The sequence below is a fragment of the Lathamus discolor genome, chromosome 6 (assembly GCF_037157495.1).
Source record: "Lathamus discolor isolate bLatDis1 chromosome 6, bLatDis1.hap1, whole genome shotgun sequence".
In the NCBI taxonomy this organism is placed as follows: domain Eukaryota; kingdom Metazoa; phylum Chordata; class Aves; order Psittaciformes; family Psittacidae; genus Lathamus; species Lathamus discolor.
In genome coordinates this window covers 22,368,933-22,396,503 of record NC_088889.1, presented here as the reverse complement: position 1 = coordinate 22,396,503, position 27,571 = coordinate 22,368,933, and the positions used below count along the sequence as shown (strand labels likewise).

The 27,571-nt window shown below is 50.9% G+C and overlaps 1 protein-coding gene across 1 annotated transcript; it reads right to left on the bottom strand.

Moving 5' to 3' along the window:
• Positions 1–191: 191 nt before the first annotated feature.
• On the bottom strand, positions 192–25,685 carry AHNAK2 (AHNAK nucleoprotein 2). Its single transcript, XM_065685084.1, has 3 exons — positions 25,550–25,685; positions 24,558–24,739; positions 192–23,747 (listed from the first exon to the last, which is right to left on the bottom strand). The coding sequence occupies exons 1-3, from the start codon at positions 25,683–25,685 to the stop codon at positions 921–923; spliced, it is 23,145 nt and encodes a 7,714-aa protein (XP_065541156.1). The 3' UTR covers positions 192–920.
• Between the last annotated feature and the right edge of the window lie 1,886 nt (positions 25,686–27,571).

The window sequence follows — 27,571 nt, the reverse complement described above, 5'->3', positions numbered from 1 at the left end:
GCCAATCTATAAAACCTGTGATTGTAATGTGTGAAAAGTCTTCATTACCACTGTATTTAGAATCTGCGCTGTCATTAAGCAGCCACTTCAGCAGATAGTTTAGCAGATACTCAAACCTTTTGCAAATTTAAGCTGGGGTTTTCAGATTCAGAAAATGCTAACAGCACTATCAGTAACTCACAATACTCAAGTTATTATTCATATGGTGAGTTTATTGTGAATTAAGAATACAGACAGTGTTTTAATGATACACGTGAAGGCTGTCACATACGCACTTTGGTTTTTGTTGTGCACTTGAGAGAAGCACTAATATAAACAGAGAAGCAAATAATTATATACATCTCTTGTCCCAGAAAATCTTCGAAGCAATTCCACCACTGTGGCAGATCATTCTGTGTATTTAAGTATTCAGTAAATATATACATTAAAAATTTATTTATTCACATTTCAATAATTATTCTTTTTCAGAATGTTTTGTTTTGGTATCTTAAAAATGTGAGTTAGTTACACGGTTTTTGGTCTTGAATTTATTCTGGTTTTCTTTTAAAATTCTTTTAAGGCTAAATATGACCCACCACAATAACCAAAAAATTAGAAGAGAGGAAGAGATAAAGCATTAGTATTTTGTTTTTATTTTGCATTTTAAAGTGTTCATGGGATATATATATTACCTTAGCTAAAACAAAGAAAAATATTTTAATAAGAAAGCAAAAGTAGGTCAGAAAGTTCCAAAATCTAAACAGGTAAGTGTACTTCTCATAGTACTAGGTTATATTCCATTCTGGAAGTAATCTATAATCTAAACATAATTATGAATATGTTTTAGGTTTTAATTTTCAGTTACTAAAAAATTAAGGAAACATCTTTGTCTGTACATGTAGATTATTTTATTTTCATTGAGAATTGAGAAAAGACAATATTCACTTGGTTTTATCTACAGGAATATTAGATTGACTATCCTTTTCTTCTTCCAACAAGATTAGTTCAGTTCTTGCTGAAGATGTCACGATAGTTCGAGAAACTGGAACATTAGATGAGAGCACATCAGCTTCAACTATTTCACCGTCTGTTATATCTTTAGGTGATAAGCTTTCTTGTGCATCAAAAAATACATCAGGTTTATCTGGTGGGCTATCTTCATCTGAGATTCTTCCCTCTCCATGACCCACCTCTTCTTTTTCAACAGTTTTAGCCTTTTTGGAAGGAGACGTGAAACCAAGCTTGGGAAACCTAAACCATCCCGATTTTTCAGTTTGCTTAGAAGAATCATGACCTGATGTGTCAGCAGGTTTCACTTCTTCTGGAACTGACTTTTTTACTTCTGTTTTTGAATCTGTGCTAGTTTCATCACCAGAAGATGAAAAGCCAATACTTGGAAGCCAAAATTTGAATCTTCCAGGAGATCTTTTACTATCAGTCTTTTCTTTTCCATTGGTTATGTCATCTTCATCTTCTAGTGCTTCAACTACATCCTCATCTTTAGAGAGAGGATCTGCAGTTATTCCCTGCAGTGATCTACTAGGAAGACTCTCTTCAAGTTTACTGGAAGGCTTTAGTTCAACAGCAGATGTTTTTAACTTTGGCAAACTTACTTCTCCACTAGATTCTTCAATCTCACTGTGTAGATTGTCAGATAGTTTAAGGTCAGCACTGCCAGTCCTCCATGCTGCACCTCCAAAACTTTCATCAGCATATTTAGGTGTGTTCACTGACACACCATCTGTTGGAGATGGCTGCTGGACTAGCACTTCTAAGTTGCTATGTGATTCAGGCAACTTAACCTTGAGCAGTGAGAATCCCAAAGCAGGAGTTTTGACTTCTGATGAGAGAATCTCTGATTCTTTCACTATTTCAGTAGTATAAATCTCACATCTTTCAATAGCAACATGTTCAGGTTCTACTTTCTCACTCACTTCTTGGCCCTCTACATATGACCAGTGAATGTCTTGCCCTGCGTTTGGAAGGGAGGACCCTATGGTAGTAGTCATCTGTGCTGTTTTAATGTCAGGTTCAGTTAGTGTTAGAATTTTGCTTTTTGCTTTTTGAACACTACCCTCTAGAGCCACTGGTGTTTCTTCAGGGATAGCAGAGGTTTCTTGCAGTTGCACTACTTCAATGTCAGTACTAGATCCCTTTGGATCTGTTACCACTTTTGACACTGAAACATCAGCTTCAATTGGGAGAGCTTTGAAAGTAAACCTTGGTATTTTTAGCTTGGGAATTTTTATATTTACTTCTGGGTCATCTTGTGACTTGTCTACTGTTATTCTGGCAGATGCTTCCATATGATCTAGAGCTGGACTTTTCAGGCCAATAGATTTTTCTAATTTTTGAAACTGCATCTCTGCTGTGCCTATTTCAGCTTTAGATACTGAATCAGCTTCTGACTTTGGCAAATTGATATCATCTTCAAAACCCTTGACTTCTGAATGCAACACTCCAAACTTTGGAATCTTAAACTTGTATGTTTTAATTGTACTTGTTTCTGCTCTATTTTTTACTTGCACTTCCCCTCCTGCAGACATGCCCTTTTCAACACTTTCCACTTGAAATTTCATTTCAGGATCTACTCTAGCAATTTTAACGTCCATCTTCACTACTGGAACTTCTACCATTAGATCTTCCAGCTTAGCTGTAACATAAGCACCATCTTCTGATCCTTTTGCTGTAGACCACTCACTCATAGGCCTTTTCAATTGGCTTCCTTCACTGTCTTCTCCTGTAATTTTCATCTCACCCTTTATCATCTTTCCTTGTTTAATTACTGCCTCTTGATTTTGAATATCTAGCCCTTCCTTCGGAAGACTAACATCTATATTCTCTTGTGTTGCATCCAGAGTAATTTCAGCTGATGATGGTATACGTCCTGTTCCTGAAGTCTCTAACTTAGAGGAACTTTCTGCCTTTGGGGCTTCTATATCCTGTGATTTGATTTTATGCTCTTGAAGAGTCAGAGTACATGTAGAAAACCTATCTGTTAAACTGTTTTCTTTATCAAATTCTGCTGGAGATACCGTGAGTTCTGAAGTATGCATTTTTCGTCCTTCAGCACTGTGCTTAACTATATCTGCATAAGTTTCAGTTTTTGGAATATTCACTGTGCTATCTGCTCTTTCTGTGGACAACAAAGTATCTCCTTCCATCTTTGCCAAGCTAACATCAGAACTCTTCACAGAATCTCCTAATTTTGGAATCCCTTCTTTTCCAATAGTAATTTCAGTGACTGCATGTGGCAATGAGAATGTATTTTCAGGAATATTCATTTCAGTTTGTACTTTGGCAGAGGGAATGCCTGTCTGAGCTTCTTCCATACATCTTTCAATATAAGCATCACCTTTTTTTTCCTTTAAGGATGTCCTGCCAAATGCAGGTATTCTGAATTTTGGCATTTTAAACCATCCCTGATGTTCTTCAGTCTGACCTTCTTCAGCTTTTATATCATATTCTTCTTTTAATTTGATATATTTCTCCTCAAGGTTCTCAACAGCTCCCTCTGTCATTGGTTTAGATGCTGACTGAAGGCTTACATCTACCTTTGGAGCTTCAATGCCAGCTGTTGGAACTTGGGGTGTTTTTATCTTACAAACACCTACTCCAGGATCTGACATATCAGATGTAAGTTCTGATACTGGAACTCCCACATCAATGTCAGCAGTTTCCTTTGTCATTTTTAGCTGGGGTAGCTCAGCTTCTATTTTTGGAGAGTTGATTTCTGTCTCTGGGCCTTTCCCTTTTGTTAGGGAAATTCCCAATTTTGGCTTCTGAAATTTGGGCATTTTAATCTTCCCTTCAGGACCTTCCAAATTAATCTTTCTTCCTTCCACAACTAATGACTTTTCTGTTATTATTTCAGGGCTCCTCAGTTCAGTTGAAGTTTCTCCTTTGGGGAACTTAATACCTGTTTTCTGAATGTCATCTTCATTAGTAGAACTTGATTTTAAGACAAGCTGTTGAAAACTCCCCTCTGAAGGAGGCAGAGCAGCACCGATCTTTGCTGAGCTGACTCCCATTTCAGTTTGGGAGGCTCCAGTTTCTATTTTTGAAAAGTCCAGAGTGGGGATCTTAACATCAGATGGTTTTATGCTTATTTGTGTCCCTTCTTCTGTCCTTTCAAAATCACTTCTTTCTATATCAGGTATCTGTATTGAATCATCACCCTCTCTCTCTGTTTTAAGAATAGTAGTATCAGCTTCAACTTTTGATGAACGAGTCTGAGGTTTGGGAACCTTGATCTTGGAGAGTGAAATTTTAGGCATGACAAATTGAGGCTTTTTACTTGGACTTTTCTGTTCAGCTTTTCCTGCAGATATTTCCAGATCAAGGTCTGGCCCACTACCCTGATCATCAGTTGTGGTTTCTCTCATTTCTGTGTCTATTCTGCTTGATACCGCAGCAAGTTTATGATCTTCCAAATTCACTCCAGAATCTGGTTTAATACTTGCTTCCTTCTTTGGTGACCAACTAAAGGATGGAAGCCTGAATTTTGGCATTTTGAAATGTCCTCCTTCTCCATCTCCATCTTGCTTTCTTTCCCCTTTAATTTTCAGTACTGCATCTGAATCCTCAATATCAGTGTCTGGTTTTAGAATAGAAGTGTCAGCCTCTGGTGCCCTATTGTCAACTTTGGCCATTTTGACTTTAGGGCTGTAAGTTTCTGTTCCTGTACCACATTCCACCTCCCATTTTGGTGCTTCAACAGCAATGTCAGCTATTTCTACCATTGTTTTTAGTTGAGGAACCTTGACTTCTGATTTGGATTGTCTGACCTCCTTTTCTGACCCTTTCCCTTTAGAATCTGTAATTCCAAATTTTGGCATTTGGAATTTAGACATTTTTGTTCTCCCTTCAGCACCTTCAATTTTTATTTCTACATCACCCATAGCAATTTCACTTGATGTTCTTTCAACACTTGTGTCACGACTCTTCACCTCAAGGGGGCCTTCAGTTGTAATCTTAATATCTGAGGGGGAGAGGCTGGCATTAGCAGCGGCTGATTTCAATCTCAGGTCATTTTCTTCACATGTAGGAAGTATGACCTCACCTGTAGGCATACCCATTTCTATTTTGGGAGCTTTTATTTCTGCTTTGGAAAATTCTGAAGTTGGGACTGTAATTTTTGGCATTTTTATGTCCATTTCTGCCTCTTCTACACTACTCCCTTTCTCAGATTCCTGTACTGAAACACCTTTGTTCTCTTGTTTGGGACCACAAATGTCAGTTTCCAGTACAGGCAGAGACACCTGGACTTTCTGACCTTTAAATTTAGGGAATGAGATCTTTGGCATGGTAAACTGAGACTTTTTAATTCTACCCTTTCCACCATCTTTTTCTATTGATGTATCAAATTCTACATGAAGGTTTTGATTCTCAGGGGTAAGAAATATTAATTCAGATTCTGTGTCTCGAGACAGAGTAGACACGGTTGGTTCTTGCAGATGTCCCTCCACTTCAGACGGAGCAATAGCTTCTTTCTTTGGTGACCAACTAAATGACGGGAGTTTGAATTTTGACTTTTTAACTTTGTTTTCTTTGTCCTCAGTGTCCATCTCTCCTGAAAATACTTCCTGTTCTGCCTTGCATTCTAAATCTGGGCCATGGATATCCACTTCTAGTTTTGGCATGCTAGCTTCCATTGATGGGAGACTGACATCCAACCTGGGAGCATCCAGAACAATTTCAGATGAAGGCTTGTGCACCTTTACACCAAACTCAGCATCAGAGATCTGAGTAAGCTTGTCAGTATCACCCATATCAGATGTTGTACTTCCCCTGGAAATTTCATATTCCACTTTGGAGCCAATGTCACTTACTGATGGTTTTCCTATGGACAAAGAAAATCCAAATTTTGGTTTTCGGAATTTAGGAATTTTAACTGTAAACTCTGTGTCATCTACAGGTATTTCAGCAGATGGTAGTTTACATCCTGGCTTCAGACTTCCTTGCTCCAAAGAAGCATTTTCACTTAAAATTTCAAAATCTGTTAAAGAAATATTCTCATCAGCAAGAGATGACATTTTGGATTCAGATTCTGCTAGATTCATTTGATATTTAGTAAGAGTAATACCACCTTTTGGTAATGGGGAATCCTGCTCATATTTGGAAGAACCAATATCAACTTTGGAGAAGCCCAAGATAGGAATTCTGAATTTAGTATTTTTAGAGCAAATAACACCCTTATTAACAGGAGGAACATCAGCTCCAACACTACCTGAAATAACAGCAGAAGAATGCTCTGTTACAGAATAACAAAGAGATTCTGACACAGAAATGTCAGCCCCAGACTTCCACTCTGTATGAGACTTAACATTTTTAGAAAGAGAAACCCTAGGCATATTAAGTATAGAACTTTTAGTTTTACCCAAATCATCCTGTTTTCCAGCAGGGGAATCTACGTAAGGTTCAAAAGTAGATGCCTGGATCTCGGCAGCGGGCAGGCTCACGTCAACCTCGGCGCTTCCCGATGGCACCGTCACCTGGGGTTCCTTGAGGTTGACGTCCACGTCAGCGGCCACGGTGCCCTTGGCCTCTCTGCTGCTGGACCAGCCGAAGGAAGGCATGCCAAACTTGGGCATCTTGAACTTGCTGTCCTTGGTCTTCACGGCCTCCTTCTCTGGGGCTTTGGCTTCCCCTTCGAGGCTGAGGGCTGCCTCGGGAGCCTGCAGCTCAACACCTGCCTTTGGAACAGTGACGTCGACTGATGGGATGCTGATGTCCACCTTGGGAGCTTTGATGTCCGCTTTGGGCATTTTGAGGGAGGGTTTCTCCGGCTTCCAGCCGGCCCCTTTGCTTTTGCCGCTGGGGACATTGGCTTTGAGGCCCAGTGCGGTGCCCTCCCCTGTGGCCACAACACTGGCTGATGGCAGGTCTACCTGTGCACTGGGCAGGCTGACCTGGCCTTCGAGCACCTCCGCCTTGGGGGGCGACACTCCGAATTTGGGCTTGTCGAACTTGGGCATCTTTAACTTCCCTTTCAGGCCTGTGCTTTCCAGGTCGGCCGCATCGAGGGAGCCTTCCGGAGAGGGTGCTTTGAGGTCTATGTCAGGCGACTTGAGCTCAACGGAGCCTTCCATGGAGGGCAGCTTGATGTCGGCGGCTGTGACGCTGAGGTCGCCAGCCTTGAGGCCAGCCTCCGGGAGGCTGACGTCGGCTTTGTCCACTGAGATGTCTGCTTCCAGTTTGGGAGCCTTGACGGTCGGCTTGGAGAAGACCACGCTGGGCACCTTGACTTTCGGCATGTGTATTTTCATGCCGCCGCTCTCAACTTTGCCGGCAGCCACCTCCAGGCCACTTTCGGCATCAGGACCCTGCACGGCGGCTTCGCCCTCCGGGACTTCGGCCTGGACCTCGGGCAGCGAGGCCTCGCCCTTTGGCAGGCTGACCTGCACGTGGGGAGCTTTGACTTTGGGCAGCTTGACACTGGGCATCTTGACGTCAGGCATCTTAAATCGGCCTTTCTCACCGTCTGCTGCGGCGCCCTTCTCGACTGTCACCTCCACACCGGGCGCTTGGATCTCGGCCGCGGGCAGGCTCACGTCAACCTCGGCGCTTCCCGATGGCACCGTCACCTGGGGCTCCTTGAGGTTGACGTCCACGTCAGCGGCCACGGTGCCCTTGGCCTCTCTGCTGCTGGACCAGCCGAAGGACGGCATGCCGAACTTGGGCATCTTGAACTTGCCGTCCTTGGTCTTCACGGCCTCCTTCTCTGGGGCTTTGGCTTCCCCTTCGAGGCTGAGGGCTGCCTCGGGACCCTGCAGCTCAACAACTGCCTTTGGAACAGTGACGTCGACTGATGGGATGCTGATGTCCACCTTGGGAGCTTTGATGTCCGCTTTGGGCATTTTGAGGGAGGGTTTCTCCAGCTTCCAGCCGGCCCCTTCGCTTTTGCCGCTCTGGACATCGGCTTTGAGGCCCAGTGCGGTGCCCTCCCCTGTGGCCACAACACTGGCGGATGGCAGGTCTACCTGTGCACTGGGCAGGCTGACCTGGCCTTCGAGCACCTCCGCCTTGGGTGGCGACACTCCGAATTTGGGCTTGTCGAACTTGGGCATCTTTAACTTCCCTTTCAGGCCTGTGCTTTCCAGGTCGGCCGCATCGAGGGAGCCTTCCGGAGAGGGTGCTTTGAGGTCTATGTCAGGCGCCTTGAGCTCAACGGAGCCTTCCATGGAGGGCAGCTTGATGTCGGGAGCCGTGACGCTGAGGTCGCCAGCCTTGAGGCCAGCCTCCGGGAGGCTGACGTCGGCTTTGTCCACTGAGATGTCTGCTTCCAGTTTGGGAGCCTTGACGGTCGGCTTGGAGAAGACCACGCTGGGCACCTTGACTTTCGGCATGTGTATTTTCATGTCGCCGCTCTCAACTTTGCCGGCAGCCACCTCCAGGCCACTTTCGGCATCAGGACCCTGCACGGCGGCTTCGCCCTCCGGGACTTCGGCCTGGACCTCGGGCAGCGAGGCCTCGCCCTTTGGCAGGCTGACCTGCACGTGGGGAGCTTTGACTTTGGGCAGCTTGACACTGGGCATCTTGACGTCGGGCATCTTAAATCGGCCTTTCTCACCGTCTGCTGCGGCGCCCTTCTCGACTGTCACCTCCACACCGGGCGCTTGGATCTCGGCCGCGGGCAGGCTCACGTCAACCTCGGCGCTTCCCGATGGCACCGTCACCTGGGGCTCCTTGAGGTTGACGTCCACGTCAGCGGCCACGGTGCCCTTGGCCTCTCTGCTGCTGGACCAGCCGAAGGACGGCATGCCGAACTTGGGCATCTTGAACTTGCCGTCCTTGGTCTTCACGGCCTCCTTCTCTGGGGCTTTGGCTTCCCCTTCGAGGCTGAGGGCTGCCTCGGGAGCCTGCAGCTCAACACCTGCCTTTGGAACAGTGACGTCGACTGATGGGATGCTGATGTCCACCTTGGGAGCTTTGATGTCCGCTTTGGGCATTTTGAGGGAGGGTTTCTCCGGCTTCCAGCCGGCCCCTTCGCTTTTGCCGCTCTGGACATCGGCTTTGAGGCCCAGTGCGGTGCCCTCCCCTGTGGCCACAACACTGGCGGATGGCAGGTCTACCTGTGCACTGGGCAGGCTGACCTGGCCTTCGAGCACCTCCGCCTTGGGGGGCGACACTCCGAATTTGGGCTTGTCGAACTTGGGCATCTTTAACTTCCCTTTCAGGCCTGTGCTTTCCAGGTCGGCCGCATCGAGGGAGCCTTCCGGAGAGGGTGCTTTGAGGTCTATGTCAGGCGCCTTGAGCTCAACGGAGCCTTCCATGGAGGGCAGCTTGATGTCGGGGGCTGTGACGCTGAGGTCGCCAGCCTTGAGGCCAGCCTCCGGGAGGCTGACGTCGGCTTTGTCCACTGAGATGTCTGCTTCCAGTTTGGGAGCCTTGACGGTCGGCTTGGAGAAGACCACGCTGGGCACCTTGACTTTCGGCATGTGTATTTTCATGCCGCCGCTCTCAACTTTGCCGGCAGCCACCTCCAGGCCACTTTCGGCATCAGGACCCTGCACGGCAGCTTCGCCCTCCGGGACTTCGGCCTGGACCTCGGGCAGCGAGGCCTCGCCCTTTGGCAGGCTGACCTGCACGTGGGGAGCTTTGACTTTGGGCAGCTTGACACTGGGCATCTTGACGTCGGGCATCTTAAATCGGCCTTTCTCACCGTCTGCTGCGGCGCCCTTCTCGACTGTCACCTCCACACCGGGCGCTTGGATCTCGGCCGCGGGCAGGCTCACGTCAACCTCGGCGCTTCCCGATGGCACCGTCACCTGGGGCTCCTTGAGGTTGACGTCCACGTCAGCGGCCACGGTGCCCTTGGCTTCTCTGCTGCTGGACCAGCCGAAGGACGGCATGCCGAACTTGGGCATCTTGAACTTGCCGTCCTTGGTCTTCACGGCCTCCTTCTCTGGGGCTTTGGCTTCCCCTTCGAGGCTGAGGGCTGCCTCGGGAGCCTGCAGCTCAACACCTGCCTTTGGAACAGTGACGTCGACTGATGGGATGCTGATGTCCACCTTGGGAGCTTTGATGTCCGCTTTGGGCATTTTGAGGGAGGGTTTCTCCGGCTTCCAGCCGGCCCCTTCGCTTTTGCCGCTGGGGACATCGGCTTTGAGGCCCAGTGCGGTGCCCTCCCCTGTGGCCACAACACTGGCGGATGGCAGGTCTACCTGTGCACTGGGCAGGCTGACCTGGCCTTCGAGCACCTCCGCCTTGGGGGGCGACACTCCGAATTTGGGCTTGTCGAACTTGGGCATCTTTAACTTCCCTTTCAGGCCTGTGCTTTCCAGGTCGGCCGCATCGAGGGAGCCTTCCGGAGAGGGTGCTTTGAGGTCTATGTCAGGCGCCTTGAGCTCAACGGAGCCTTCCATGGAGGGCAGCTTGATGTCGGGGGCTGTGACGCTGAGGTCGCCAGCCTTGAGGCCAGCCTCCGGGAGGCTGACGTCGGCTTTGTCCACTGAGATGTCTGCTTCCAGTTTGGGAGCCTTGACGGTCGGCTTGGAGAAGACCACGCTGGGCACCTTGACTTTCGGCATGTGTATTTTCATGCCGCCGCTCTCAACTTTGCCGGCAGCCACCTCCAGGCCACTTTCGGCATCAGGACCCTGCACGGCAGCTTCGCCCTCCGGGACTTCGGCCTGGACCTCGGGCAGCGAGGCCTCGCCCTTTGGCAGGCTGACCTGCACGTGGGGAGCTTTGACTTTGGGCAGCTTGACACTGGGCATCTTGACGTCGGGCATCTTAAATCGGCCTTTCTCACCGTCTGCTGCGGCGCCCTTCTCGACTGTCACCTCCACACCGGGCGCTTGGATCTCGGCCGCGGGCAGGCTCACGTCAACCTCGGCGCTTCCCGATGGCACCGTCACCTGGGGCTCCTTGAGGTTGACGTCCACGTCAGCGGCCACGGTGCACTTGGCCTCTCTGCTGCTGGACCAGCCGAAGGACGGCATGCCGAACTTGGGCATCTTGAACTTGCCGTCCTTGGTCTTCACGGCCTCCTTCTCTGGGGCTTTGGCTTCCCCTTCGAGGCTGAGGGCTGCCTCGGGAGCCTGCAGCTCAACACCTGCCTTTGGAACAGTGACGTCGACTGATGGGATGCTGATGTCCACCTTGGGAGCTTTGATGTCCGCTTTGGGCATTTTGAGGGAGGGTTTCTCCGGCTTCCAGCCGGCCCCTTCGCTTTTGCCGCTGGGGACATCGGCTTTGAGGCCCAGTGCGGTGCCCTCCCCTGTGGCCACAACACTGGCTGATGGCAGGTCTACCTGTGCACTGGGCAGGCTGACCTGGCCTTCGAGCACCTCCGCCTTGGGGGGCGACACTCCGAATTTGGGCTTGTCGAACTTGGGCATCTTTAACTTCCCTTTCAGGCCTGTGCTTTCCAGGTCGGCCGCATCGAGGGAGCCTTCCGGAGAGGGTGCTTTGAGGTCTATGTCAGGCGCCTTGAGCTCAACGGAGCCTTCCATGGAGGGCAGCTTGATGTCGGCGGCTGTGACGCTGAGGTCGCCAGCCTTGAGGCCAGCCTCCGGGAGGCTGACGTCGGCTTTGTCCACTGAGATGTCTGCTTCCAGTTTGGGAGCCTTGACGGTCGGCTTGGAGAAGACCACGCTGGGCACCTTGACTTTCGGCATGTGTATTTTCATGCCGCCGCTCTCAACTTTGCCGGCAGCCACCTCCAGGCCACTTTCGGCATCAGGACCCTGCACGGCAGCTTCGCCCTCCGGGACTTCGGCCTGGACCTCGGGCAGCGAGGCCTCGCCCTTTGGCAGGCTGACCTGCACGTGGGGAGCTTTGACTTTGGGCAGCTTGACACTGGGCATCTTGACGTCGGGCATCTTAAATCGGCCTTTCTCACCGTCTGCTGCGGCGCCCTTCTCGACTGTCACCTCCACACCGGGCGCTTGGATCTCGGCCGCGGGCAGGCTCACGTCAACCTCGGCGCTTCCCGATGGCACCGTCACCTGGGGCTCCTTGAGGTTGACGTCCACGTCAGCGGCCACGGTGCCCTTGGCCTCTCTGCTGCTGGACCAGCCGAAGGACGGCATGCCGAACTTGGGCATCTTGAACTTGCCGTCCTTGGTCTTCACAGCCTCCTTCTCTGGGGCTTTGGCTTCCCCTTCGAGGCTGAGGGCTGCCTCGGGAGCCTGCAGCTCAACACCTGCCTTTGGAACAGTGACGTCGACTGATGGGATGCTGATGTCCACCTTGGGAGCTTTGATGTCCGCTTTGGGCATTTTGAGGGAGGGTTTCTCCGGCTTCCAGCCGGCCCCTTCGCTTTTGCCGCTCTGGACATCGGCTTTGAGGCCCAGTGCGGTGCCCTCCCCTGTGGCCACAACACTGGCGGATGGCAGGTCTACCTGTGCACTGGGCAGGCTGACCTGGCCTTCGAGCACCTCCGCCTTGGGGGGCGACACTCCGAATTTGGGCTTGTCGAACTTGGGCATCTTTAACTTCCCTTTCAGGCCTGTGCTTTCCAGGTCGGCCGCATCGAGGGAGCCTTCCGGAGAGGGTGCTTTGAGGTCTATGTCAGGCGCCTTGAGCTCAACGGAGCCTTCCATGGAGGGCAGCTTGATGTCGGCGGCTGTGACGCTGAGGTCGCCAGCCTTGAGGCCAGCCTCCGGGAGGCTGACGTCGGCTTTGTCCACTGAGATGTCTGCTTCCAGTTTGGGAGCCTTGACGGTCGGCTTGGAGAAGACCACGCTGGGCACCTTGACTTTCGGCATGTGTATTTTCATGCCGCCGCTCTCAACTTTGCCGGCAGCCACCTCCAGGCCACTTTCGGCATTAGGACCCTGCACGGCAGCTTCGCCCTCCGGGACTTCGGCCTGGACCTCGGGCAGCGAGGCCTCGCCCTTTGGCAGGCTGACCTGCACGTGGGGAGCTTTGACTTTGGGCAGCTTGACACTGGGCATCTTGACGTCGGGCATCTTAAATCGGCCTTTCTCACCGTCTGCTGCGGCGCCCTTCTCGACTGTCACCTCCACACCGGGCGCTTGGATCTCGGCCGCGGGCAGGCTCACGTCAACCTCGGCGCTTCCCGATGGCACCGTCACCTGGGGCTCCTTGAGGTTGACGTCCACGTCAGCGGCCACGGTGCCCTTGGCCTCTCTGCTGCTGGACCAGCCGAAGGACGGCATGCCGAACTTGGGCATCTTGAACTTGCCGTCCTTGGTCTTCACAGCCTCCTTCTCTGGGGCTTTGGCTTCCCCTTCGAGGCTGAGGGCTGCCTCGGGAGCCTGCAGCTCAACAACTGCCTTTGGAACAGTGACGTCGACTGATGGGATGCTGATGTCCACCTTGGGAGCTTTGATGTCCGCTTTGGGCATTTTGAGGGAGGGTTTCTCCGGCTTCCAGCCGGCCCCTTCGCTTTTGCCGCTCTGGACATCGGCTTTGAGGCCCAGTGCGGTGCCCTCCCCTGTGGCCACAACACTGGCGGATGGCAGGTCTACCTGTGCACTGGGCAGGCTGACCTGGCCTTCGAGCACCTCCGCCTTGGGGGGCGACACTCCGAATTTGGGCTTGTCGAACTTGGGCATCTTTAACTTCCCTTTCAGGCCTGTGCTTTCCAGGTCGGCCGCATCGAGGGAGCCTTCCGGAGAGGGTGCTTTGAGGTCTATGTCAGGCGCCTTGAGCTCAACGGAGCCTTCCATGGAGGGCAGCTTGATGTCGGCGGCTGTGACGCTGAGGTCGCCAGCCTTGAGGCCAGCCTCCGGGAGGCTGACGTCGGCTTTGTCCACTGAGATGTCTGCTTCCAGTTTGGGAGCCTTGACGGTCAGCTTGGAGAAGACCACGCTGGGCACCTTGACTTTCGGCATGTGTATTTTCATGCCGCCGCTCTCAACTTTGCCGGCAGCCACCTCCAGGCCACTTTCGGCATCAGGACCCTGCACGGCAGCTTCGCCCTCCGGGACTTCGGCCTGGACCTCGGGCAGCGAGGCCTCGCCCTTTGGCAGGCTGACCTGCACGTGGGGAGCTTTGACTTTGGGCAGCTTGACACTGGGCATCTTGACGTCGGGCATCTTAAATCGGCCTTTCTCACCGTCTGCTGCGGCGCCCTTCTCGACTGTCACCTCCACACCGGGCGCTTGGATCTCGGCCGCGGGCAGGCTCACGTCAACCTCGGCGCTTCCCGATGGCACCGTCACCTGGGGCTCCTTGAGGTTGACGTCCACGTCAGCGGCCACGGTGCCCTTGGCCTCTCTGCTGCTGGACCAGCCGAAGGACGGCATGCCGAACTTGGGCATCTTGAACTTGCCGTCCTTGGTCTTCACAGCCTCCTTCTCTGGGGCTTTGGCTTCCCCTTCGAGGCTGAGGGCTGCCTCAGGACCCTGCAGCTCAACAACTGCCTTTGGAACAGTGACGTCGACTGATGGGATGCTGATGTCCACCTTGGGAGCTTTGATGTCCGCTTTGGGCATTTTGAGGGAGGGTTTCTCCGGCTTCCAGCCGGCCCCTTCGCTTTTGCCGCTCTGGACATCGGCTTTGAGGCCCAGTGCGGTGCCCTCCCCTGTGGCCACAACACTGGCGGATGGCAGGTCTACCTGTGCACTGGGCAGGCTGACCTGGCCTTCGAGCACCTCCGCCTTGGGGGGCGACACTCCGAATTTGGGCTTGTCGAACTTGGGCATCTTTAACTTCCCTTTCAGGCCTGTGCTTTCCAGGTCGGCCGCATCGAGGGAGCCTTCCGGAGAGGGTGCTTTGAGGTCTATGTCAGGCGCCTTGAGCTCAACGGAGCCTTCCATGGAGGGCAGCTTGATGTCGGCGGCTGTGACGCTGAGGTCGCCAGCCTTGAGGCCAGCCTCCGGGAGGCTGACGTCGGCTTTGTCCACTGAGATGTCTGCTTCCAGTTTGGGAGCCTTGACGGTCGGCTTGGAGAAGACCACGCTGGGCACCTTGACTTTCGGCATGTGTATTTTCATGCCGCCGCTCTCAACTTTGCCGGCAGCCACCTCCAGGCCACTTTCGGCATCAGGACCCTGCACGGCAGCTTCGCCCTCCGGGACTTCGGCCTGGACCTCGGGCAGCGAGGCCTCGCCCTTTGGCAGGCTGACCTGCACGTGGGGAGCTTTGACTTTGGGCAGCTTGACACTGGGCATCTTGACGTCGGGCATCTTAAATCGGCCTTTCTCACCGTCTGCTGCGGCGCCCTTCTCGACTGTCACCTCCACACCGGGCGCTTGGATCTCGGCCGCGGGCAGGCTCACGTCAACCTCGGCGCTTCCCGATGGCACCGTCACCTGGGGCTCCTTGAGGTTGACGTCCACGTCAGCGGCCACGGTGCCCTTGGCCTCTCTGCTGCTGGACCAGCCGAAGGACGGCATGCCGAACTTGGGCATCTTGAACTTGCCGTCCTTGGTCTTCACAGCCTCCTTCTCTGGGGCTTTGGCTTCCCCTTCGAGGCTGAGGGCTGCCTCAGGACCCTGCAGCTCAACAACTGCCTTTGGAACAGTGACGTCGACTGATGGGATGCTGATGTCCACCTTGGGAGCTTTGATGTCCGCTTTGGGCATTTTGAGGGAGGGTTTCTCCGGCTTCCAGCCGGCCCCTTCGCTTTTGCCGCTCTGGACATCGGCTTTGAGGCCCAGTGCGGTGCCCTCCCCTGTGGCCACAACACTGGCGGATGGCAGGTCTACCTGTGCACTGGGCAGGCTGACCTGGCCTTCGAGCACCTCCGCCTTGGGGGGCGACACTCCGAATTTGGGCTTGTCGAACTTGGGCATCTTTAACTTCCCTTTCAGGCCTGTGCTTTCCAGGTCGGCCGCATCGAGGGAGCCTTCCGGAGAGGGTGCTTTGAGGTCTATGTCAGGCGCCTTGAGCTCAACGGAGCCTTCCATGGAGGGCAGCTTGATGTCGGCGGCTGTGACGCTGAGGTCGCCAGCCTTGAGGCCAGCCTCCGGGAGGCTGACGTCGGCTTTGTCCACTGAGATGTCTGCTTCCAGTTTGGGAGCCTTGACGGTCAGCTTGGAGAAGACCACGCTGGGCACCTTGACTTTCGGCATGTGTATTTTCATGCCGCCGCTCTCAACTTTGCCGGCAGCCACCTCCAGGCCACTTTCGGCATCAGGACCCTGCACGGCAGCTTCGCCCTCCGGGACTTCGGCCTGGACCTCGGGCAGCGAGGCCTCGCCCTTTGGCAGGCTGACCTGCACGTGGGGAGCTTTGACTTTGGGCAGCTTGACACTGGGCATCTTGACGTCGGGCATCTTAAATCGGCCTTTCTCACCGTCTGCTGCGGCGCCCTTCTCGACTGTCACCTCCACACCGGGCGCTTGGATCTCGGCCGCGGGCAGGCTCACGTCAACCTCGGCGCTTCCCGATGGCACCGTCACCTGGGGCTCCTTGAGGTTGACGTCCACGTCAGCGGCCACGGTGCCCTTGGCCTCTCTGCTGCTGGACCAGCCGAAGGACGGCATGCCGAACTTGGGCATCTTGAACTTGCCGTCCTTGGTCTTCACAGCCTCCTTCTCTGGGGCTTTGGCTTCCCCTTCGAGGCTGAGGGCTGCCTCAGGACCCTGCAGCTCAACAACTGCCTTTGGAACAGTGACGTCGACTGATGGGATGCTGATGTCCACCTTGGGAGCTTTGATGTCCGCTTTGGGCATTTTGAGGGAGGGTTTCTCCGGCTTCCAGCCGGCCCCTTCGCTTTTGCCGCTCTGGACATCGGCTTTGAGGCCCAGTGCGGTGCCCTCCCCTGTGGCCACAACACTGGCGGATGGCAGGTCTACCTGTGCACTGGGCAGGCTGACCTGGCCTTCGAGCACCTCCGCCTTGGGGGGCGACACTCCGAATTTGGGCTTGTCGAACTTGGGCATCTTTAACTTCCCTTTCAGGCCTGTGCTTTCCAGGTCGGCCGCATCGAGGGAGCCTTCCGGAGAGGGTGCTTTGAGGTCTATGTCAGGCGCCTTGAGCTCAACGGAGCCTTCCATGGAGGGCAGCTTGATGTCGGCGGCTGTGACGCTGAGGTCGCCAGCCTTGAGGCCAGCCTCCGGGAGGCTGACGTCGGCTTTGTCCACTGAGATGTCTGCTTCCAGTTTGGGAGCCTTGACGGTCGGCTTGGAGAAGACCACGCTGGGCACCTTGACTTTCGGCATGTGTATTTTCATGCCGCCGCTCTCAACTTTGCCGGCAGCCACCTCCAGGCCACTTTCGGCATCAGGACCCTGCACGGCAGCTTCGCCCTCCGGGACTTCGGCCTGGACCTCGGGCAGCGAGGCCTCGCCCTTTGGCAGGCTGACCTGCACGTGGGGAGCTTTGACTTTGGGCAGCTTGACACTGGGCATCTTGACGTCGGGCATCTTAAATCGGCCTTTCTCACCGTCTGCTGCGGCGCCCTTCTCGACTGTCACCTCCACACCGGGCGCTTGGATCTCGGCCGCGGGCAGGCTCACGTCAACCTCGGCGCTTCCCGATGGCACCGTCACCTGGGGCTCCTTGAGGTTGACGTCCACGTCAGCGGCCACGGTGCCCTTGGCCTCTCTGCTGCTGGACCAGCCGAAGGACGGCATGCCGAACTTGGGCATCTTGAACTTGCCGTCCTTGGTCTTCACAGCCTCCTTCTCTGGGGCTTTGGCTTCCCCTTCGAGGCTGAGGGCTGCCTCAGGACCCTGCAGCTCAACAACTGCCTTTGGAACAGTGACGTCGACTGATGGGATGCTGATGTCCACCTTGGGAGCTTTGATGTCCGCTTTGGGCATTTTGAGGGAGGGTTTCTCCGGCTTCCAGCCGGCCCCTTCGCTTTTGCCGCTCTGGACATCGGCTTTGAGGCCCAGTGCGGTGCCCTCCCCTGTGGCCACAACACTGGCGGATGGCAGGTCTACCTGTGCACTGGGCAGGCTGACCTGGCCTTCGAGCACCTCCGCCTTGGGGGGCGACACTCCGAATTTGGGCTTGTCGAACTTGGGCATCTTTAACTTCCCTTTCAGGCCTGTGCTTTCCAGGTCGGCCGCATCGAGGGAGCCTTCCGGAGAGGGTGCTTTGAGGTCTATGTCAGGCGCCTTGAGCTCAACGGAGCCTTCCATGGAGGGCAGCTTGATGTCGGCGGCTGTGACGCTGAGGTCGCCAGCCTTGAGGCCAGCCTCCGGGAGGCTGACGTCGGCTTTGTCCACTGAGATGTCTGCTTCCAGTTTGGGAGCCTTGACGGTCAGCTTGGAGAAGACCACGCTGGGCACCTTGACTTTCGGCATGTGTATTTTCATGCCGCCGCTCTCAACTTTGCCGGCAGCCACCTCCAGGCCACTTTCGGCATCAGGACCCTGCACGGCAGCTTCGCCCTCCGGGACTTCGGCCTGGACCTCGGGCAGCGAGGCCTCGCCCTTTGGCAGGCTGACCTGCACGTGGGGAGCTTTGACTTTGGGCAGCTTGACACTGGGCATCTTGACGTCGGGCATCTTAAATCGGCCTTTCTCACCGTCTGCTGCGGCGCCCTTCTCGACTGTCACCTCCACACCGGGCGCTTGGATCTCGGCCGCGGGCAGGCTCACGTCAACCTCGGCGCTTCCCGATGGCACCGTCACCTGGGGCTCCTTGAGGTTGACGTCCACGTCAGCGGCCACGGTGCCCTTGGCCTCTCTGCTGCTGGACCAGCCGAAGGACGGCATGCCGAACTTGGGCATCTTGAACTTGCCGTCCTTGGTCTTCACAGCCTCCTTCTCTGGGGCTTTGGCTTCCCCTTCGAGGCTGAGGGCTGCCTCAGGACCCTGCAGCTCAACAACTGCCTTTGGAACAGTGACGTCGACTGATGGGATGCTGATGTCCACCTTGGGAGCTTTGATGTCCGCTTTGGGCATTTTGAGGGAGGGTTTCTCCGGCTTCCAGCCGGCCCCTTCGCTTTTGCCGCTCTGGACATCGGCTTTGAGGCCCAGTGCGGTGCCCTCCCCTGTGGCCACAACACTGGCGGATGGCAGGTCTACCTGTGCACTGGGCAGGCTGACCTGGCCTTCGAGCACCTCCGCCTTGGGGGGCGACACTCCGAATTTGGGCTTGTCGAACTTGGGCATCTTTAACTTCCCTTTCAGGCCTGTGCTTTCCAGGTCGGCCGCATCGAGGGAGCCTTCCGGAGAGGGTGCTTTGAGGTCTATGTCAGGCGCCTTGAGCTCAACGGAGCCTTCCATGGAGGGCAGCTTGATGTCGGCGGCTGTGACGCTGAGGTCGCCAGCCTTGAGGCCAGCCTCCGGGAGGCTGACGTCGGCTTTGTCCACTGAGATGTCTGCTTCCAGTTTGGGAGCCTTGACGGTCGGCTTGGAGAAGACCACGCTGGGCACCTTGACTTTCGGCATGTGTATTTTCATGCCGCCGCTCTCAACTTTGCCGGCAGCCACCTCCAGGCCACTTTCGGCATCAGGACCCTGCACGGCAGCTTCGCCCTCCGGGACTTCGGCCTGGACCTCGGGCAGCGAGGCCTCGCCCTTTGGCAGGCTGACCTGCACGTGGGGAGCTTTGACTTTGGGCAGCTTGACACTGGGCATCTTGACGTCGGGCATCTTAAATCGGCCTTTCTCACCGTCTGCTGCGGCGCCCTTCTCGACTGTCACCTCCACACCGGGCGCTTGGATCTCGGCCGCGGGCAGGCTCACGTCAACCTCGGCGCTTCCCGATGGCACCGTCACCTGGGGCTCCTTGAGGTTGACGTCCACGTCAGCGGCCACGGTGCCCTTGGCTTCTCTGCTGCTGGACCAGCCGAAGGACGGCATGCCGAACTTGGGCATCTTGAACTTGCCGTCCTTGGTCTTCACGGCCTCCTTCTCTGGGGCTTTGGCTTCCCCTTCGAGGCTGAGGGCTGCCTCGGGAGCCTGCAGCTCAACACCTGCCTTTGGAACAGTGACGTCGACTGATGGGATGCTGATGTCCACCTTGGGAGCTTTGATGTCCACTTTGGGCATTTTGAGGGAGGGTTTCTCCGGCTTCCAGCCGGCCCCTTCGCTTTTGCCGCTGGGGACATCGGCTTTGAGGCCCAGTGCGGTGCCCTCCCCTGTGGCCACAACACTGGCGGATGGCAGGTCTACCTGTGCACTGGGCAGGCTGACCTGGCCTTCGAGCACCTCCGCCTTGGGGGGCGACACTCCGAATTTGGGCTTGTCGAACTTGGGCATCTTTAACTTCCCTTTCAGGCCTGTGCTTTCCAGGTCGGCCGCATCGAGGGAGCCTTCCGGAGAGGGTGCTTTGAGGTCTATGTCAGGCGCCTTGAGCTCAACGGAGCCTTCCATGGAGGGCAGCTTGATGTCGGCGGCTGTGACGCTGAGGTCGCCAGCCTTGAGGCCAGCCTCCGGGAGGCTGACGTCGGCTTTGTCCACTGAGATGTCTGCTTCCAGTTTGGGAGCCTTGACGGTCGGCTTGGAGAAGACCACGCTGGGCACCTTGACTTTCGGCATGTGTATTTTCATGCCGCCGCTCTCAACTTTGCCGGCAGCCACCTCCAGGCCACTTTCGGCATCAGGACCCTGCACGGCAGCTTCGCCCTCCGGGACTTCGGCCTGGACCTCGGGCAGCGAGGCCTCGCCCTTTGGCAGGCTGACCTGCACGTGGGGAGCTTTGACTTTGGGCAGCTTGACACTGGGCATCTTGACGTCGGGCATCTTAAATCGGCCTTTCTCACCGTCTGCTGCGGCGCCCTTCTCGACTGTCACCTCCACACCGGGCGCTTGGATCTCGGCCGCGGGCAGGCTCACGTCAACCTCGGCGCTTCCCGATGGCACCGTCACCTGGGGCTCCTTGAGGTTGACGTCCACGTCAGCGGCCACGGTGCCCTTGGCCTCTCTGCTGCTGGACCAGCCGAAGGACGGCATGCCGAACTTGGGCATCTTGAACTTGCCGTCCTTGGTCTTCACAGCCTCCTTCTCTGGGGCTTTGGCTTCCCCTTCGAGGCTGAGGGCTGCCTCGGGAGCCTGCAGCTCAACAACTGCCTTTGGAACAGTGACGTCGACTGATGGGATGCTGATGTCCACCTTGGGAGCTTTGATGTCCGCTTTGGGCATTTTGAGGGAGGGTTTCTCCGGCTTCCAGCCGGCCCCTTCGCTTTTGCCGCTCTGGACATCGGCTTTGAGGCCCAGTGCGGTGCCCTCCCCTGTGGCCACAACACTGGCGGATGGCAGGTCTACCTGTGCACTGGGCAGGCTGACCTGGCCTTCGAGCACCTCCGCCTTGGGGGGCGACACTCCGAATTTGGGCTTGTCGAACTTGGGCATCTTTAACTTCCCTTTCAGGCCTGTGCTTTCCAGGTCGGCCGCATCGAGGGAGCCTTCCGGAGAGGGTGCTTTGAGGTCTATGTCAGGCGCCTTGAGCTCAACGGAGCCTTCCATGGAGGGCAGCTTGATGTCGGCGGCTGTGACGCTGAGGTCGCCAGCCTTGAGGCCAGCCTCCGGGAGGCTGACGTCGGCTTTGTCCACTGAGATGTCTGCTTCCAGTTTGGGAGCCTTGACGGTCGGCTTGGAGAAGACCACGCTGGGCACCTTGACTTTCGGCATGTGTATTTTCATGCCGCCGCTCTCAACTTTGCCGGCAGCCACCTCCAGGCCACTTTCGGCATCAGGACCCTGCACTGCAGCTTCGCCCTCCGGGACTTCGGCCTGGACCTCGGGCAGCGAGGCCTCGCCCTTTGGCAGGCTGACCTGCACGTGGGGAGCTTTGACTTTGGGCAGCTTGACACTGGGCATCTTGACGTCGGGCATCTTAAATCGGCCTTTCTCACCGTCTGCTGCGGCGCCCTTCTCGACTGTCACCTCCACACCGGGCGCTTGGATCTCGGCTGCAGGCAGGCTCACGTCAACCTCGGCGCTTCCCGATGGCACCGTCACCTGGGGCTCCTTGAGGTTGACGTCCACGTCAGCGGCCACGGTGCCCTTGGCCTCTCTGCTGCTGGACCAGCCGAAGGACGGCATGCCGAACTTGGGCATCTTGAACTTGCCGTCCTTGGTCTTCACGGCCTCCTTCTCTGGGGCTTTGGCTTCCCCTTCGAGGCTGAGGGCTGCCTCGGGATCCTGCAGCTCAACGCTGGCCTTTGGAACAGTGACGTCGACTGATGGGATGCTGATGTCCACCTTGGGAGCATTGATCCTTGCCATTGTAGTTTCAATTATTTCTACTGATTTTTGTGGTGTTATGCTGTATTCAGGCTTTTTTATTTCATGATCAGATTTTTCAGTCATTTTATCTTCTTTCTCTTCAATGTTATTTTTTGTATAGGAAATTTTTGCAGCTTGATTTTCCAGAGTTGCTTTCTGTACTTCTGGCCTTCCTCTTACAACTTTATCTTTTGTTTTTCCTTTTAAGGTCGCTATTTCATTTTCAGCCCTTGGCGCTGTCATTTCTTCTTCTGATATACTCATCTCTTGTTTTTCTCCTGCATTTACGGATACCAGTTTTCCTTCACTGTCTCTTACATGACTTTCTGTTTGTTCTGTCTCATCTTTTGCAGTTGCCCAGGTAAATGTAGGAATTTTAAATTTTGGCAGTCTGAATTTACTTTCTTTTCCATCCATATCTTTTTCTCCTATTTTCATGCTGATGTCCGTTTTCGAAGTTTTATCTCTTGTTGGCATGCCATCTTCTATCAGTGCCTTTGGCACAGTATCTGCTGGTTCTGTTGTGCTTTCTTCTCTTGGTATTTTCATCTCAGTTTTAGGTGTTTTTTTCGTTTTTAATGATGGCATTTGTATTTTCCATGTAGAAAGTTCTGATTCTGCATCAGGCATGTTAGTTTTCATACCCAAATTCCTGTCGTCCTCTGAACTCCTATCAGCTGTTCTTTCTGGTACTGGATGTGGAGCATCACTTCCCAGCTTGGTCTTTTTAGTCTCTTTTTCTTTCATTTTGGTCATTGAAATCCCAAATTTTGGTTGCTGAATTGTCAGTATTTGTGTGTCTTCTGCTTGTTTTTCACTTGTTTCCAGTGTGCCAGTTGTGTATAATTCTGCTCTAGCAGCTATTTCTAGACCTTTCACCTCTATAGATTCTTGTGCTCTGTGTCCCATCATGTCTATGTTAATTCCACTTTCTTCTTCTGTTTTATCTACTGTTCCTTTCTGTTTCTTTTTTCTGGATTTTGAGGAGGCTGGCAGTACTTGTTTAGTTGGGCTTTCTTTCAGATCAGGTGTTTTTAAACTGGGCTTTGATATCTGTGTTGTTACAGCTGGTACTTCAGGTACAGTAAATTTTGATGTTGAGTCCTTGTCTTTTTCTTTTTTAATGCTTATTTCAACTTCAGGGCACTTTTTTGCATGAGATGGAATGCCATTTTGCAAATCGTTTAAGTCTTTTGTTAAAGTTTCATGTACCTCTCCTGTTTCAGTTTCATAAGCAGGCAATGTGGTATATTCAACATTTACAATTTCAGGATTTTCCAGGCTGGTATCTTCTTTATGTATTTTCTCTCTTTCATTTAACAACATAGTTTTTATTTCTTTTTTTGGCCTGTCTTGAGGTTCTGGTTTGGATTTGTGCATTTTGAATCCAATGCTTGGGAACTTCAGTTTCTTTTGGCTTCCTTTTTTTCCTCTGATACAGACTTCTTGTTGAAATTGAGACTCTGTGTCTGTGCTTGTAGGGGAAATATCCTGTATAGCAGACTCATATGTATCTGATGTACTATGAGATCTTTTGTGCCCCAGTATCTTTTTATTTTTGATTGACTGGAATTTTGGCCATGACAACCTATCTTTTTTAGGTCTCTTGCTTCTTCCTACCCTTTGGCTTACAATTAATGTTTCCTTGTCTTCTTCTGAAATGTCTTTTCCTGAAACATGCAGTGTTTCTTCAGGAATGCTGTCACTGAGTTCTTTTTCCTGAAATAAGAATTAGTAATTAGAAGATAAAAACTAAATTAAAGATAGATTCAACGTGAAATAAAATACATATTATACAATACATAGATGAACTTTTTATTCACAGTATCTGGTTGTTATATTAAAAAAAATGTGAAATATATATATAAAATACATGAAAATGTTGTATATAATTCAGGCAGAAATTGCATTTAAAAATGGATTATATGCCTGTAATATATGGATTTCTGAAGGTTATGTTCTTTGCAAAACATTGCAGTAAATAGAGGTTTCTATATGTATCTTTATATATGTCTGTACAAATATATATACATAACATTTATATGCATATGAAGAGAAAAATAATTTTGAGTGTGATGGAGACCTATGAGCAGATTATGCCTATACAGATATCAGTGGCTAAACACACTTTTAAGAAAAAATTTCATTTATGAGCTTTTGAGAAAAATATTTACTGTTATTTTATATTTTGGACAACACTGAATATAAATATTAGAGAACTTATCTGAGCCTGTTCTATCAGTGGACATTTAACAACAAAAAAAAAATGGTTTCTCACTAGAGAATGTTTTTCTACCCTAGCACAGCATTGTGACTTTATCCAAAATCTATAGTTTTCCTAGGCTATTAAAAAAGCTGCAAATATTATGTGGGACTTTTCAATTCTCATGGACATTCATGCTAGTCAGTTTAAGCACATATCCAAGTATTATTATTAAGCGTTATATCTAAGTATAAATGTGTGTTTTCTGGTCTATTTCTACATTACTAAAGTGTTATCCAATTTTTTTAAACTAGTCAATTATCTACCTGGCTTCTTCTTTCCTTTTTGTACTGGGCTGTAGAGTGAGTGTGCTCTAACTCTTCTTTCCCAGCAATTTTTCTTTTGAGGCTGAATTGGACTCTGTATGGCTCGGAATATTGGAGAATCTTGAGTGCATCTTCATACTTGATATTATCAAAAAATATCGTAGCACTTAGAAGCTGATCACCTGCAAGTGGAATCAAACATAATTTTAATTAGTGTTTTCTTGCAGTTTTTCAAATTCTGTTGAATTAATGCACACACAAAAAATCACATCCTATTTATTTAGAATATGAAATTATGTTCACATAAGAGAATCACAGAATAGTTAAGGCTAGAAAGGACCTCTGGAGATCATTTAGTCCAGCTGCCCTGCTCAGGGAGGTTACAGCCTGAACAGGAAGTAACAGCCAGTTGCTTAGGTCTGTGTGCAGTCAGGTTTTGAATATTTCCAAGGATGGTAACTTACAACCTTCCTAGAAATCTTGTTCCAGTGACTGAACACCCTGATAGTAATAGTAATAGTTTATTCTTACATTTTTCAGTGTTTACACTTTGGACTTTTGTTTTTGTTTAAATCGTTATTTATTGTAGTTTTGTGGCATATTATTTTGTGAAAGAATTGAAGGTAGGTTCTTCATGAATGTTATGATTTGGGTTGTTGGGGCTTGCGTTTTTTTTCATTTTAGTTGTGTATATATTACTTTCTATGTATCTTTTTCTCTCTTTCAGTAAAAATTTTGTGGGGTTTCTTTCATGGTATAAAAAAAATCATATTATTAAGAAACTGATCTTTGAAATTATTGATATGGAAAGGTTAAGCTCACATATAACATTAATTGGTTTAGGATCTACTATTTCTATTACGCAGAGATGGCAGATCAGGTAGGTATCTATACGCACACACAGCTACATACCTGATTATTTTAAAATATATATTAAAAAAAAAAACCCAACCAAAAAACAAACACCAAAAAACCAGAAAATCAGACTGTACCTTCTCTCAGGCTAAATATTTTTGAAGCAGGAGACTCTTTCAGTACTTTTTTAATAAATATTCCTTCATTTCCTCCACCTATCACACTAAAACCACTAGCACCAGCTTCCACTTCTGTTTTCAGGGTCACTTCCATTGTCTCCTGGATACAGAAAAAGATGTGAATTTATAATTTTTATTCATTTGTATCAGTGTTCTATGTTACTATAAAAAACTGAATCTCCTAAATATATTTTTAGAAGCTCAATAAAGATTATCTAAAATAGAAAATGTACTTGTTCATTGTGGGTTTGATTCTCTCCTACATTAGAACTAAACACATTAGGGTTATGCTAGATCAGAGCTATAGGGAAAATAAATTACAATTTTAAAATGTGATACATATAGAATCTTTAAGGGCTGAAAGATTGTATTTTCTGTGAAGATGTTAAACCTGAATTAGAGTCAATGGGCCAGAAAAGTCAGACTAAGAGCTAATTCTGTACTATACTTAAACCAGAGAAGGCCAAGGAATGCTAAAAAGGATTATGAAGATATCATAACAGGACAAGTGTTCATGTCTGTTCCACAACTAGGCAGTTTGTGAAGTTCCTGGTCAAAACAAGTCTAAAGTGATTCTCTCCCCATCTGTCTTTCCCTCTGTCCACCCATCCACATCTGTGTGTTGTAATAGACCTCAATATTTTGCAAGCCACATGCCTAAAACTACAGAGTGCTTTTACACCAACCTCTGGATGACTCTGTTTTGATTTATCTGTAGAATACTTCTTTTTTTCTTCTTGAAGCTGAAAAAAAAATTTCAATTATTTAGCATTCAGAAGTCATGCTGTTGTAAAGTAGAACAAAAGTCAAAAAATCAGTTAAAATTCCTGGTTTACACTAAGAACTCAGGCTGACTTTAGTGGCAACAAAGCAAAACTGGCATCTACACGTGCAATGTACAACATGAATTATTTAACTATATTATTCCCAGTAGTAAATTAGATGCTAAGACCTCCATGCATTGTACCAAAATTTGCATGAATGAATGCCAGAGACCAATTATATTAATACATTTGGGAGCTTTGCTGTATGTTACTCATGTAGCATATTTCTCATGCTTTGATCTTTGTGAACATACATTTTTTTCATTTATTTGTCTTGCCTTTAAATATTCTTCTTCTATGGGATATTCATAAACTGGAGAGGATCCTTGTGGCCTTGGACGGACGTCTTCTACTGCCGCTTCATTAACCTGTGCAAAAGAAATGAGTGGAGGGAAAGGAACGTAAACTATTAAGCAGTGACCAATATTTTTAGGAGAGGTTTCTATTTAAGAATAGTCTCCTTCTTTGTACAAATCTCTCATTAATAATGATGAGTGTATAATAACCAGCAACTCTTAGGTTAAGAACAAATACACTTTTCATTTAAGGATGTTACCCAAGAACACAGAGAGACTCCTGGGAAACAAAACCAATGGTGTGCTGATTTTGGTTTTCATTCTGTATTGTATGCATCTGTGGGCTGAACAGACTGAAAATACTGACAGATCAACTGGTAGAAATTTTAAAACGCAATAAAAATTCTCTCCTCTGCTTTATTTGTACACCTAACTTTTGCACCCTGCAGCTTCAAACTCTATTGCCCTCTAAAACCACACAAATGTCAGAGCAGTCCCATCAGGAATTTCTGCTGACAAGCACTTGGCATGCTTCCTTCTGGAGTCAAACGACAGGGAACCCAAACCAGCTAAAGCTTTAAAGAAAAGTTACTGTAGTCAACAGTAATGTAATTGCATGTAACAGTTTGTTAAGTCTTGGTATTAAATGTATGCTGGTGAATCATGGCAAAGTGCAGATCACTTTACATTGGAGTATCATTCTGGCTTTTGAGCTGGCAGGAGTATTCCAAGCAAAAAAAAAAGCATTTTTGATGGGGAGAGAAATCACCAGCAAGACCCAGCTATAAACAAAATATTTAAGACCCCATTTTAACAAAGTAACTGCCAAATCCCCACCCCCCTCCCCCAAAAAAAACCCA

Bases quoted from the DNA above. Each gene is read 5' to 3' on its own strand.
- AHNAK2 (XM_065685084.1), bottom strand. From the start codon at position 25,685: ATGGAAGTGACCCTGAAAACAGAAGTGGAAGCTGGTGCTAGTGGTTTT. The intron at 24,740-25,549 runs GTACAGTCTGAT...TTCCACTTGCAG, and splicing joins AATATTTAGCCTGAGAGAAG to GTGATCAGCTTCTAAGTGCT. The intron at 23,748-24,557 runs GTAGATAATTGA...TTCTTATTTCAG, and splicing joins AAAAGGAAAGAAGAAGCCAG to GAAAAAGAACTCAGTGACAG.